Raw genomic sequence first — 15,277 nt, 5'->3', positions numbered from 1 at the left:
TCTACGCGGTTCAATGGGAGGTAACTTGTTATACGCAAGGGGACATATTCTAAAATTTACTTTGACATTTCACAATGCAATATTGAAATAAACTGAGAGGAATTGAGCCAAAGTGTTTTTTACAGAACAGACATTTCTGTGGGAACTGTGCGCTTTTAAATGCCTGCTGATGGAGAACTTGGGGAGGCTGTCTCTGTTTTGGCCACGATATCAGCAAAAGCCATCTGGGTGGTGAAAGCAGAGTCCGGTAAATCAAGGCGTAGATACACTCCACAATGCAAACTGTTGAAAGAAGCAGAGCCACACAGTCAAACTAAATCTTTATTCTGCTTGAGAAAATGTGACCCAGCCTTTTAGTGAATAAATACAGGATACAGACATCCCTGGAAGTGGACCTGTATCTGTGTACATGTTCAGCTGCATTGAAGCAGATTTAAGTATCAAAGAAATTCAGTTAACAGATTAAAGCGAAGACCAGTGGCATGAAGTTTCTCATAAACCTAAAAGAAAAATCATTGCAGAAATTACTCTACAGTGTCTCAGTCTTATACAATATACAGGTAAGCATTAAACAACTGACCAGCTTTTTACAATGTAGCACACAAGCACTTGTGCTGCTCCTGCTACTGAAGCAAACGACATCCAAGGACACTGGTTTGTAACTGAAAACCAGGAAGTGTCTCAAAGGCTGGTGCAGCACAGGTGCATGCTGGGTTGACCCACCTGCACCTGCATAGACACTAACGAGCACAGCAGGTTTGTGCTCTGATTTGGTCTGGTTCAATTTTACAGTAAATGCATGATGTCATTGTGTTGATACAAGGCACTTCACAGGTGTATGCAAGGAGTCACTGCTTTTCACAGAGTTTGGCTTTTATCTTTTGATCATTACACTTATAAATATTACTCAGCATCGGATTTGAACATGTATCAGTCTATGACACTGTGGGGGTTGCTTTGATTTTTTTTTTTTTTTTTTTAAAGAACATTGCATTTTTCACCTCCACACACTTCCAACACAACCACCGAACTTCACATCTCCCCTGCGATGCCAGCTGCGATTCACTAAAACAGATGCGGGTGCGTGTCAATCCACAAACTCACCTCCTCTCCTCTTAACCTCTCTTTCACACACATACAAACATGATTGCACAGATTTGAAGCCCATTCTTTACGCATAAATCAAGGCTTCAGACTCACATTCTTCACTCAGATGGTGCATAGACAGAAAGGAAGTGGAAACCAACACAAAGTCTTCAGTAGCAGGTTAGAATATTCTTCAGTGGTTCTCTACTATCATCACTCACAATAATTATATGAAAATCACTCTTCTCATCTCTTGGCTATATAGATTATCTGACTTCCAGGCCAGTGTATATCACAGTTAAAATGGTGCAGTAGTTTAAGGCTTTTATTTGTTGTTTCTGTCAGCTATTTATAAGTGGCAGTCCTGCCAAGAAAGCCTGCTGAGAAAACTGACAAACACAGTTTTCAAAGACTTAAAGTCTAAAGATAAAAAGAACAAACAAAATGTGTTGACTTTCCTGTTCATGGCTTGACTACAGCCTCTCAGTACCAGTTGGAATTAACACTGGTTTCATCCAGAACTAGACTACAGAGACAAGCAGATATTTGGTTCAGGTCTTCATCCACTTTATTGATGGTACATGGGTGAAGAGGGAGGGTGTCAAAGGTAAAATGGCCACTATTTAAAGCCCTCCCAAGCGCTCTCTGACACAATCCCTCTGCTCATCCTGCTGATGCCGGCCAGCTTGACTTTGGCGCGGGCTGTCCACCTGACGGCAGCTGTTGAATCCTTGGAGTCCGACAGGTTAGCATAGCGGGAGGAGTCCTCCTCAAGACCCCGGCCCGCCCAGGAAGCCAATTCCAATGGGAGGCCTAGAGAGTCGGCGAAGGACACTGGAGAGTCCCCTTTCCGGCTCTTATCCTCTGGGGCTTCGTCGGTCCCAGTCTCAGCTAAGTTCTCCAGGTGAGGCGACTCCCAGCCCTCCATCTTCTCCAGTTTTTTGGTGGGTGAGATCTGCCTCATCGTCATGGTGACGCTCTCCCAGAAACAGTGGCCCTTCTCTGGCTTGTCCTGCTTTTCCTTCTCCTTCTCATCATCCTTGATCTTCTTGTGAGACCTGTAGAGAGAACCAGGAAGAGGAAGAGAAGCACAAACTTTCAGCATATAGAACAACCTGTTCACAGCTCACATCTTAACTATAAATAGGAATGTGGGCGTGCATGGAGGGTCTTTTCACTGGAGGGTGGAATTTTCCCCATACAGCAAGCCATTGTACAGGAATTCCCTGTTGTTTGTCACAGAGGAGTGATTAATTTAGGTTTTCCTCTTCATACATGTTCCACTTCCTCAAGGAGCCTGAAAGTTAACAGCTACTGGCAAATGAAGCTCCGTCTTACATATAAACAGATACAAGTGGTCGGACGTGACTCCATTATTTCTAATCAAGTTTGTAAATAGTTTTGCTCCACACACTTAAAGCATTAATGGCCCCTGACAATGATGTGAACCAGGTCTGACATACAATTTAAATACTTGAAGTGATTTTTAGCAGTTACACAGAGCTAATATTGTTGTAAAGTAATCAATAACTCTCACTTTGATTGCGTTCAGGCTGAGGTGACAATCTAATAATTCTCTGCAACAGACTTTAAATTACACTCTGTTGCCACTTTATTAGGTACCCATATATAATGCATTGGAATCCAGTCTGGTTAGGTACATAGCTTTTGGAGAGCCTTCTCCTGGCTTGTTGACTGATATGTAATATTTAGCCCAATATCTAAATTGAGTTTTCATGTATATTGTCCTTGAAAAGCAAGCTGTCAGTGAACATGTAGTTAAAATGGCGGATAGTGGTGAAAGAAGTCTTTAAAATGTCGGTCAAACAAAAAAAAATGCTTATTAGCAGCTAAATGTACTTAAAGGAAAAGTTTTAGGATTTAGGATATATATGCTTATTTAGTTTCTTGGCGACAGTTAAGAGAAGGTTGATAGCACTCGCATGTCAGTGGGTTAAATAAAGTAGAGTCAGCAGGCAGTTAGCTTAGCTTAGCATACTGAGCCTAGTAGTGAGGTCTGGGGGTGCTAGTAGGCTAATTTTCTAACTTCAGACTGCCTGGCTAGCTGGTTCCTGTCTCTATGATAAACAAAGCCAAAATCACTAAGCAGAACCTATCTTTAAAAGTACTCATTCTGGTGGGTACACGGAGCAACATCATGATAAGGGTTAATATACTGTGTGTGTAACCTCACCCCCTGCGGTCAGCCAGCTTCACCCCAGTCAACAAGAAGTGCTCGTCATCTTTAGAAGAGAACATTTTCTTCTCCTTCCTCTCTTTCTTGGACATGATCTTCTTCACCTTGGCCTCCTGAAAGAAACCACCAGACAAGAGAGCATTTTTGATCTTGAATTGCAAAGCTAAAATGATAACCCTCATCTGCTGCATATCGGCTTATCATTATTATCTCTGGTGCCTGTGAGGGATTTATGCTACCTGAAGAAGCTGATTTCATAAAGTGAGCTTTCCAGGTAGAAAGCAGCCTAACGTTGAGACTGATCAAGTTGGATAAGATTTATAACATTCTCATGACTCAGTGGTAAATGTGGAGAAACTGTCGTCAGTTGGTTAGCTTAGCTTAGCACAAAGACTGGAACTGGACAGGAAACGATCACGAATATTAACACACTATGTCTCGTTCAGTGTAGAAAAAACAAACTTAAGTGTAACAAGGACATGTTGAGGTTTTACGGTAGGACTATTTCTTATCCTGAAGTTTCTCCACTAGTAGGTGCCTTCTTTGAAAAGAGTTAGGCTCATGTTTTCTCCATTTCCAGTCTTTGTGCTAAGCTAAGCTAACCATATGCTTGCTGTAGCATTGCTCTTTATGTACATACATAACTGATATCATGTTATATTGAACTACTTCTTTAAGGTAAATCTATAATGCTACTATAAAACATACCAGAGCAACTTTGTTATTCCTGTTAATATGTTGAACTCTAGGTAAGTAGATACAGAGAGAGCGAGTTTGAGTGGCATTGACTTGGCAGCAACGTACGGCACATTCCAGTGGAAGACCCTCCACTCCCTCTGAAACTCCCCCGGACTCCCCTGTCACATCAAAATTCCTCCCTGCCCTCGCAGCTTTCCACCGAGCACCGATACCGCCCTCCACAGCGATTATGGAACAAACTTTTGGCTCTGTTTCTCCTCATGCCTGGGAAGAATTCCCAACGTCAGTTGTCAAGGTCGTAGCGTCCACTCCTACTCACATCCGTGCGAGCCTTTGCTTTACCGTTATCAAAACACTCTCAGTGCTCACTGTTGTTTGATGAATGCACCCGACCTTGGCGACCCCTCTGAACGGCTTCTTTTGTTTCTATGTTCTACCTATCGAGAAGCCGCGTGCACGCAGAACACCAACACGCGTTTCGACCTGATTCGTTCTCTGTGTTCGAGACGGGAGGATGTGACAGTGGCTACAACAAGCAAACAACTACCTGCCCATGAAAGCAGTGCTTCCTCAAACCAAACAGGAACACATACAATAAGGTCTGTCACCAGGTCTGAGGTCAAGCTTCACAATGTCACAGTTTAGATAACATGAGTTTATACTGAACAGCTTGTCTTCTCATGCTCAGAACTCTGTGACATTTGATGGATTTGCTTAGCCTAACTTTGCTATCTCATAAGGAGACAGGCGCTGTTGCTCAAATCAATCCTCCTCTCACCTCTCATCGTTATGAGCATGACTGAGGGCAACAACGCTGCCAGTTTTCTTTTTTTACCATCCAAAAATATTTACAGAATTCTGGTCTCAGCTATTTCAACACCCCGTCTCTACTCTTTCTGTCTCCCCTCTGCCTCTTGTTTCCCGTGTGCCGTCAAGTGTAAAGCGTGGGTCGGGTTTGCCGTAGCTCGAGCTTTGCAGTGCAGAAACCAGAGATGCCGAAACAGGCCGACTGTTTCTGTGTGTATGTGCGTGTGGAGCTAAATTCCAGCTGTGTATGTGCACGCATGCATGTGTGCACATACAGAGGCCTGCCTATTCGCCATTCTCTTCAGCATTAACCTCCAGGCCTCTAGATCCAAAGCTGCTCGGTGCCCAATAATCTCTCCGGCCAAAAAGCACCGTGGTAAACCAACCAGCTCACTGGGGTTCGCTGTATGGGGGAACGTTGCCGACTGATCCACCCCTGGCAGAACAATAGAGCTCTTATTGGGCCAAATTCTTCCATCCATACCCCAGAGATGGAAGCTGGGAGATTAAAGAGGCATTGGAATTAGGAAATATTGCCAATTTTGGTTAACAGCTTTTATAGCAGCAACCAGATCATTGCTTCTGGAGGTTGTCTGAAAGCCTAAGCTTCAGGTGTCAGCAGCTCAGCATGTACTTTTAATGAGTTCTGATACGTCCATGACATTTGCTGCCTTCTTTTTCTTTCTTTGTCGATTTTCCATTATCAATCAATCAATCTGAGAAGCTGGGATCAGCAAATGATGGTATTTTTGCTTGAAAAATAACCTTTATGGAGCAAGATGGAGCAACACTGAGAAACAGTTAGCCTAACTCTGTCTGAGGGTAACAAAATCCACCTCATTATCAACACACCGTATCTTGTTTGGCTAATCTAGACAAAAACCAAAGTTTAAAATCGACCAGACCAGCGAGGCTAGCAGTTTCCCCTGATTCCCAGTCTTTATGCTAAGCTAAGATAACTGGCTGCAGCTACAGTATTTGCCATAAAGACATGAGAATGGCTTTGATGTTCTTATTGAACTCTCAGCAAGAGAGTGAATAATCACATTTCCCAAAGTTTCAAACTATTCCTTTCAAGGATTTATTGATCAATCAACTTCCTTATTGTTTCAGCACTATTAAACATTAGCACCGTTAAATGGGTCGCTGTAAATATCGTCAAAGTTAGATTTGCTTCATTTAACAAATGACAGTCACTGTGGCAGTTTGACCACGAGCATAGAAGTGAATCACATTGTGACACAGTACAGTAAGTCCTTTTGACATCTGTTTATAAAATACTGTATATGCTTTTAAGGGTGAAATCAAGAATGTTTATGAAGTACTTGATGCTGCTTGATGAATTTTATGTTGCAAAACGGTTCCTCCACCTAGAAATGGAATCGGCCTCTCACAGCGAAAGGTAACCTCCGCTTCCAGGCCTCCGCATCCACTTTGCGTGCCCTAATATGAGCATAAAACAACCGGTGGTGTAAGAACTGTAGCCCTCCACGGTGTCAGAGCAGTCTGTGGCTATTTTCAGCCTTGTTTTTCTTCCACGGGGATTGTTCCCATCCAAAAGGGCCAGCTCCTCGAAAGAATGCCGCGTTTCCTTCCCCTCTCCAGCACAGCCACCCGTATCCTCACAAACAGGACAGGTTGTGAAATATGTTCTGAGAACTGAGTCCACTGAAGCAGCTAAACATGCAGCAGGACCCCAGCCAGAGTTCAAAGACAATACATTATGAGCATCTGAGGTTTACCCTCAAGCTCTGCACCATGGTCAGAAGAGTTCAGACACGACCACACCTGTGAGTAAAGGCCTGCTGTCGGTACAGATCATCTCTCATGAACAAAGATACAGCACATAATCTCCCTCACACACACACATTGTTGGAGAGTGGGCACAGCTGCGAATAAAGTTGCCTGCACACACAAAGGCCACTTATCCTCATCATAAAACCATTTTTCACCATATTTACCACCAAGCATCCTCACTTTATAATGCAAACTGTTTATCTAAACTGAAAGAGATACTCCCTGGATCTAGTTTTGGCACTCATCAGTGTTTCAAACAATCAACAGTCAGCTGACATACCTCCTAAATCCTTAAAATCGAATGTCTTAGCTGGTAAAGACTGAAGACTGCAGCATTACGACAGCAACATAAATGCCAAAAATAACAGCAGCACATGATATGATATTGACAGTAATTTAAAAATTACTGAAGAGAAAGAAAGAAATACATGTGTGTGTGTAAGTGTTAGCAGAGTCATGCAGTTTAGAGTTAGTGGTAAATGTCCAATTACACTAAGCCAGCTGACGATATTTAGACTTACAGCCGAATGTTATCGGCTAAGCTTTTTGTAATCTGAGGTATATTTTGATGTTTTAGAGTAATTTCCTCCAATAAAGTCAGACATGGACTGGAATGCATGGACACACAGGTGAAATTGACACTGTGTGGACCCGAAATGTTCAGTTCAGATCTCTACGGACCCTAAAGAGGAAATTAGATTTATAGTAGAGGGCAAAAACACAAGCACAACGTACAAGAGGACATGGGAGTTTGATCAGTCACATCAAACAAACAAATAAAAAAGATTTATCTGTTTGTTAGCATCAAGTAATAACCCACTGGAATGGTAGACATGATGTTTGGTGCAAGTGACCTGTATCTCCACCCAGAAGGGAGTTAAGTGGTCAGAGCTGGCCAAAATCAACTGTGCCTTCAACCTGCCCGTCACAGATATCTGCTAAAGAAAGCTGCTGCACGCCAGTCATTTTGCCGGCTACTTTAACGACGATGGACGAGCGATTTTTGTCTTACAGTGAGGTTCCCACACCAAGGAATCTAACAAAAGGTTCAAAAAGGACTCAGTAAAGTATAAGAAAACTGTGTGCACACAATTACAGCAGGCAGGAAGTCGGTCTGTAAACTGTGACGGATGTTTGCAGCAGACGGCTGATAGTTGACTAAACTTTAAAACTATAATCACCGGACTGCTCGTGTTTCTCGCCCCTTCTTGACTCTGATGGTGGTCAAAACTACAAATAGAAAATAGAACGAACCAGAATTATCCTTTAAATCTTTACCCTTAATCTACAGTGACCTCAGAGGTAACGTGCACAGTAACAACAAATGAGACAGCGTTCCAGCGATAAGGCTGCAGATAAAGCAGGGGACAGCATGTTTACAGATAGACACTGCGGCCTCAGTATCCTGACCGTCCTGCTTTACTTCAGCTGCACCGGCAAACACTTTCTGGTCACCTGACAGCTAGGAGCTGAGTGCATTGAGGTTTAACAAAGGATATGGAGAATAAGTGTGGAGGCCGATGGTGTGTTTGTGTCTGCGTTGCATCCCAATAGCTGTGAAGTTGTGCTGTTTACCTTGGATACTGCAGCGACAGCGTCCTCCTCCTCTTCCTCTCCTTCTATGTCTTTGTCCTGAGACACACACACACACACACACACACAACAGCAGAGAGTTAACACAAACAGCAACCCCCCCAAACACAAACACCGTCCACACTTTGCAGCACAGGGAAGTGTGTGTGTGTGTGTGTGTGTGTGTGTGTGTGTGTGTGTGTGTGTGTGTGTGTGTGGAGTGTGTGCAGGCTTTCCTGTAAAAGAGAGTGCAGCCTTTTTAAAGCCGTAACATAAACACGCCATGTTTGGACGGCGAGATGGAGGGATGGATGGATGGAGGGCTGGGGAGGATGAGGGGAAGCCACAGAGCTCAGAGGGCAGATTTAAACAAAAGAGAGAGAAAACAAATTCATGACCTACTGCATCAACAGTACATGACACTATTTGGGTATATAAGTAGAGCTATTTTGGTCCCATTGTCCTTCAGTCTCCAGAGTCTTTTTTTTTTTTTCATTTTCCATTTGTGTAATAGTTTCACTGTTTTTATTATTTTATGTGAAGCACTTTGCAAGTTTGTTTTGATAAGCTTTTGAATTTTAATAATAACAGTGATAATGATTAATGAATACATATTGCTGTAGGTCTAGTGAGTTGGACTGCAATCACGAAAATGAAGTTTTAGCATAAGTTGGGCAACTTTTTCTACAATATGGTTATTAATTAAAGAAGTTTTATTACAGCTTCCTTCTTTTTTCTTGAGTTTTTCTCTCTTTTGTCAGGAAGTCACGATTAACAAAATTAATCTAATTGAATTACAAAGACTTGCCTCCCTAAAGACTTGAGACTTGAATGCAAAAATGTTCAAATTTGTTCTCTGATAAAATCCCAAAACAAACAGAAAGCAAATAAAACAGCTTCAGACAGGCCTCTCCTGGTCCCACACCTTGAATTAAAGCAGCTGAAGCAACCAGATTAATGGCTACCACAGCTAAATTTAGATGGGTTAATTCTGTGCACAAACCAACAAAGATATCTAAAAACCTGCAGCTCTTACACTGAGGGTTAAACCTTATCGTGCCACTCACGACAATCTGTTTCCTCGAGTCTTACATTCATTGAAAAGTCCATTTTGACTGATATTTACTGTAGTCACAGACATCTTATGCCTTGACTTGGACTTGTTCCAAAAGACTTAAAAACATTAAATCATAGGCAGAGGGCAGCAAGAAGTCATCAGACGTGCAGCTGAGCCTGAGATTACTGAAGCGGAGCCAGAATTCCTGTAAAATGATCAAAGCTGTAAGAACTTCTAACACCGAACGTCTCCACGAGGACATGTCTGAGCAAAGTCTGCTGGGTCTCCGCCACCTGAGCTGATCAAAGACACACACACACACACATACAAACACACACACTCATTGCTGACTACTGTTAGAGTGTAAAAGCATTAATAGCTTGGAACAGAGGGAGAGAGTGAGGAGGGGAGGAGATTCAGGAGAGAGAGAGTAGTGTCCCTGAAAAAAAAAACCTCTCCCAACAACAGAAAGCAAGAGTTCTGCTTTCACACCTCAGGGGGGCTTTTTTCCCTTCAGTCTGCCTCTCTTTCCCTTTTTGACTGAGTCTGTGTGTCAAGTGTGTAAATTTTAGCACGGTGTTGTGTTTCAAAAAGCCAGATTACTAGGCAATACAGACGCACAGTGAATTTCAATCCCAGAGTACCGACAGCAGATTCCAAGAGCCGCTGCACGACAACAAAACGCCACATTCTCCAAACCGAGGCACTCACAAAACACACCGGGCCAAATACGCTTAAAGGAACAGTTCGACCTCTTGACAAATACGCCTATTTGCTTTCCTCGCCTGTGCAGAAAATGTGAGACAGCCAGTAGATGATTAGCTTAGCTTATCTTAGCATTCAGACAGGAAGCGCTCAGCCTGGCTCTCGCTGCATTCACAACATGTTGGCGAAATGAGAAAAAAACAGGAAAATGTCCTGTTTTTCTGACTTGGAGGTGTTTGCACATTATTACACGATGGCTGCCCTGACTGCTAACCTTCAAACACATAATTTAAATAGACTAAATTTTGCAGAGTTCTGTATTTTTTGTGTTCTAGATCTTCTTATTTTGATTGATTTTCACATGCTTTGAATGATATGACATGAATTCAGCCTGCTAGCATCCATTAAACTTTACTAATTAACACAGTATATCTCATTTATTGTTGTAATATCGACAAATTGTGGTTTTTGTCTGTGTGTGTCACAGCCTTGCTAGCTGTCTCCCCCTGTTTCCAGTCTTTGTGCTAAGCTAAGCTAGCGTCTCCTGGCTGCGGCATCACGTTTAGTGTAGATATGAGAGTGGTGTCGACCTTTAAGCCTGAACCTCAGGAAGAAAGTGAATAATTACATTTTTCACAGTGACAAACTTGCTTTGAATATAAAAAAGCTCCTTCATGATGACTTGGTTTGATCTCCAGAGACCAAACTCACAAACATTTGATTCCTCTCCCCCTCAGCAGGTGATCCACTCAGCTTTACCTTTCTCATCCTCACCACTAATGATTTAGATGTGAGCCCGTCTGAAGTCTGTGTTCATGCCTGATCTGCACTCTCACGATCCCACTTCACAAAGAGGGCTCCCGATGGTGGAATTAGAGTTATTGAAGTATTCAGGTGTGTTACCGCTTTAAGCCACAGGCAAACAGGCACACGCACCTCCTGCGAGCTCACAGCTGCCTCTTAGAGCCCGCTGAACTTCAATAGAGAAAGCAAGCTGCACCGGGCCTGTGCTGCAGGCGCCCTTGAGCGCTGTGGAGGCAGGACAGATATTAACTTCAAATCCTGCATTTTGTGCTCTCCCTCTTTTCCTCGGCGTGTCTGTGGATGTATTATCCCTTTGTCTGTCTGTGTCTGTCTGCCTGCTGGTGTCTGACTGCGTCTGTCTGGACACAGTATCAACTCATTTGACCGGCACCACGTGTTTTATGTTCTGCCTTGAGCATCAACGGACATGTAAACTACAACCAGGATAAATGCTGGTGGAGACAGTGAGAGCGCAGCAAGGCCTCCGGGATGCCCAGCAGCCATCAGATCAGACTGTGGTTGTTCTGCAGTTTCCACGTATGAATATGTGTGAAACCTCTCTGGATAAACAAAGGCATTTATTGGAAAAATTATTTTATTGTATTGGATTAAAAAGTCAGGTGTTTCTGTTTTTTTGTCCACCTTTTGTTCGTATGTTGTTGTACATTTTACCACAGCCTACCCATGGTGCTCTTATACACTGTTTTCCACTGACAAAGAGATTTATTTCATTTTTTCATAGATATTATTGTCCCTGAATCCGTCTTAATTCAAAGAAACATTACTGACACTTAAAGAAATAATACTGATGACCAATTAAAGTTAATTACTATAAGTTACTGTCATGTTAATCTAACATTTTTAACTAAAGCTGAAACAGTTAGGCTAGTGAATTAATTGATAATTCACTTATTAGAAAATTAATTGGTAACAATTTAGATGACTAGAGTCATTCTTCAGAGAGGAATGACTGTAACTTACTGGTTCCAGCTTCTCAACTGTGAAGAGTTGCTGCTTTTCTTTATGTTCTAAGATACTGAACGGTACAATATATACTGTAAGACAAGGTAAACAGTAGTTGGGACAGAAGCAACAAAAGACTGGGAAAGTTGTGGAACGCTCCAAAAACACCTGTTTGGATCATTCCACACGTAAACAGGTTGATTGGTATCAGGTGATAGTATCATGATTGGGTATGAAAGGAACATCCTGGAAAGGCTCAGTCATTCACAAGCAAGGATGGAGCGAGTTTCAACACTTTGTGAACACATGATGGTATAAAGGATGCTACTACATGAGCTCAGCTTTGTTAAACTGTTTCACACAGCATCAAACTTTTGTGGAATCAGGGTGTGGTAGTTAAAGTTGATTAAACATTTACGACTTCGGCCAAACATGTTTGATTATCTTTGGCGACTTCCGGATCCCCAGAAGAATTTAAGGAGCGGCTAAACAGATGTACAATATGATCATGATGCAGAAATGCCTCAGATAATCTTAATCTTTAGGCCTCTCTCTCGGGTGATCAGTGTAGGTGCTGCGATTTGAATGAGGGGAAGGAAAAGCCTGCATGTCCAGACTGTGTTATCATAACTTTTTATCCTGGCTTCATCCTGTATCACTGCCGGGCTGGATCTGCCTCATCTCCGTGTTTACAACATTTTATGATCCGACCCCTGGCCCCTGGATGTACTTTGGTGCCATGGCAACACAAGGAGACCTCCCAGATGACTTTCCCAGGAATTCTAAGGAGAAGTCGCTGCTCTGATCTCAGATCAGCTCTTATGACCAAAGTGGGTCATAACCACTGGAAACAGAGTCGCACAAGCTGAACTCGAAGCAGCCCCTCAGAGGTGAGGGCCACATGCGCTGGTTCCCAGGGTGGAAGTTAAGAACCCAATAAAAGTCAGCCAAGGGTCGCAGATCTCGACATTATCACAACAACAGATGAAAAATGCTGGGAAATAGTGTTGGTTGATCTTCCCAATTGCCAAACACATGACACATTTATGCATCCAGTGAATGCTGTGCATCAGTAATTGCAGGCGCAATAGGCAGTGAATAAAAGCTGACATGGTTTAAACTTCTAAATATTTTCTCTGATGAAATAAAAAAAGTATTCACGCCCTGGATTTCTATCTTATTTGTTAATGTGTACTTTTATTCAGGCACTGTAACACACTTGTGAAACTTTCACTATATTGATTTACTCTGTCCACAGACCTTGACTCATTCCTCAGTTTAAAGAAGTTTTTATCACACATACGGCGAGCTGATTACCACAGGCGTGATGATAGCACATTATTTTGACTTCATCCTGACTCCAACCTTCATGAAGAAAAACTACAGTGCGAGTTTTAACTTCCGTATCTATCCAGATATTCTGAGGGTTTATCGTAAAACAAAGCACAATGAAGAATTCTAGATATGACTAGAATTCAACTGGAGGTCAACACCTCAAACTTGTCCCCTTTAAATTCCACTAGGAACCAAATCTATGAATCAAGTGGATTCTACTACAAGAAGGAATAAACATGCCAGGTAGCTATTTCTTATGACAGGACTGCTGGATGCCTTACGTGTGTGTGTGTGTGTGTGTGTGTGTGTGTGTGTGTGTGTGTGTGTGTGTGTGTGTGTGTGCGTGCGTGTGTGTGTGTGCTATCATGGATTCTCCCCTGTACACCGCCCCCCCGAAACCTTGACAGAGCCCAGCTGCTTGCAAGTGCTGATACAGATGATACCGAGGCTCTTAGACCTCACACACCGCTGCTCACCTTTGAAATGGATTTGTATGATCAAGTGTGTGTGTGCGTGCGTGTGTGTGTGCGTGTGTGTGTGTGTGTGCGTGTGTGGAGACAATCATGAGCTGACTTCAGTTTACAATGGGCTTTTTCTTCTTTGACCTCTCAGCATTTGGTGTCACTCTCCTCCTCAGCTGACATGACATTCTGAGTTAGAGCACTTGTCCTCCTCCTCCTCCTCTTCCTCCTCTTCCTCCCTCTGCTCCACTATCTCAATTGAAGCATGAGATGTATTTGTCAGTTTTTAGGAAGTTTAGCAACTTCAATAAAGCAGTCAGGAGAGGAAGTGTAAAGATGCGCCTGAAAACCAGCTTTGTGCCTCATTATGAAGCTTTGCATCTAGTTTTTAATGGTATTATCATACATTTACTTCATAATATTGTGTATGTTGACTCATGGCAAAAATCTCAACAAATCATTTAAGCGTTTTTAAAACTAAATCTGGTTTATGGTCGTTTTGAGTGGTTTTCCTGAAACTTGTTCCCAGATTGCAGAGATATCCTGAAATGTACTGAAAGAGTTGAATGATGTATGAAAACAGAGTGAGCCATGTTCTTTATGTCTTTAACAAAGAAACGTAACCGCTTGCCATCATCAGCAGTGAATCTGACTTTCCTTCCCATCCGTCTCATTACCTTGTAGGAGTGATGATAGTGCCAGGACATGTCGTCTTCCTCTGACGCATAATCCACCAGCACTTTACTCTTGCTTTTCTTGAACATATCTCCTCTTGTCGCTGAAACAAGCCGTCTTGACCTTTTCAAAAAGTTGCCTCCTTTGGCCAAAACAAATCTAATATTTCCCCTCAGTTTTCAGGAGCGATCGCAGCGACGCACCTCCGAAGCGCGTTCCGCTCTTTCGGTTACTTCTGCAGCAGCAAATCCAGGAGGCTTTCTCCGCAAACGGCTTATTCATTCACAGAGGTGCCAGGAGCTGGAAGGGCCGAGCTTTGTGGGGGTTTTTTTAATCACGCTCGCTTTTTCGTAAGTGTTTGGCGTGCGCTCGGTGCGTTTTTACGCAGGCTCGACCACCTGGACCTCAAGCCGTCGCTCCTCCCATATCCCCCCCTTGCCCCGGTTCCTTCAAGTTGCCATGGCAGAAGGAGGAAGGGGTCATACGTCTCATCTCTGGCCAATGCAAGCACTGAGCGACGCATTCATGCAAAATAATGTTAACTTTTTCAGGATCTGAATGAACTGAGGATTTACGTCCTCTAATGACATGGAATTGTAAAGCCTATTAGTTATTGTCTTGCCATTATTTCTACTATGAGTGTGTATGTCTGATCAGTGTTTGGCAAAGTGGGATCTCCTCAAAAGATGAGCAGGAAATCTCAAAATCTAAGTTGCTTTTAAAAAAAAAACAAACACCTCCTCCACATAAAAATGAAAGAAACAAACCAAATCAAGGTTTATTTTTGAGTTTTTTCATTCACTCACCATCTTTCTATATTTTTGTCTCCCAGACTTCAAAATAAGACAAATCTCCTCCACTTTCGGGGACTAAATCAATCCTTCACTCAAATCTGTGTCTGACATGAAAACAGCCGGAACAGGTTTGTCTTAATATTTCACTCTTGAAGGCTGATCTTGTGTTTACTGCAGATAAAATAAAATCCACCGCTCTGTCTCACAGGAATGTCTGTGGTGCGCACAGTTTTTCCTGTTCGGAGAGCGAGTAGAAGTGTGAGTATAATGTTTTATACAAACAGGAGCCAAGAATTCTCAGAGTTAGTGGTTAGATATTTCACTA

The 15,277-nt window shown here is 42.6% G+C and overlaps 1 protein-coding gene across 1 annotated transcript; it reads right to left on the bottom strand.

The window, feature by feature from the left end:
- Window positions 1-303: 303 nt before the first annotated feature.
- si:ch211-225h24.2 lies at window positions 304-14,551 on the bottom strand. Its single transcript, XM_041958892.1, has 4 exons — window positions 14,161-14,551; window positions 8,162-8,218; window positions 3,281-3,396; window positions 304-2,144 (listed from the first exon to the last, which is right to left on the bottom strand). Exons 1-4 carry the CDS (start codon window positions 14,245-14,247, stop codon window positions 1,706-1,708), a joined length of 699 nt encoding a protein of 232 aa, XP_041814826.1. The 5' UTR covers window positions 14,248-14,551; the 3' UTR covers window positions 304-1,705.
- Window positions 14,552-15,277: the final 726 nt, after the last annotated feature.

This window comes from Chelmon rostratus, chromosome 18 (genome assembly GCF_017976325.1).
Source record: "Chelmon rostratus isolate fCheRos1 chromosome 18, fCheRos1.pri, whole genome shotgun sequence".
Classification (NCBI taxonomy): Eukaryota; Metazoa; Chordata; class Actinopteri; order Chaetodontiformes; family Chaetodontidae; genus Chelmon; species Chelmon rostratus.
Note: the sequence above shows the minus strand (reverse complement) of the source record. Positions and strands in the feature narration are given on the sequence as shown.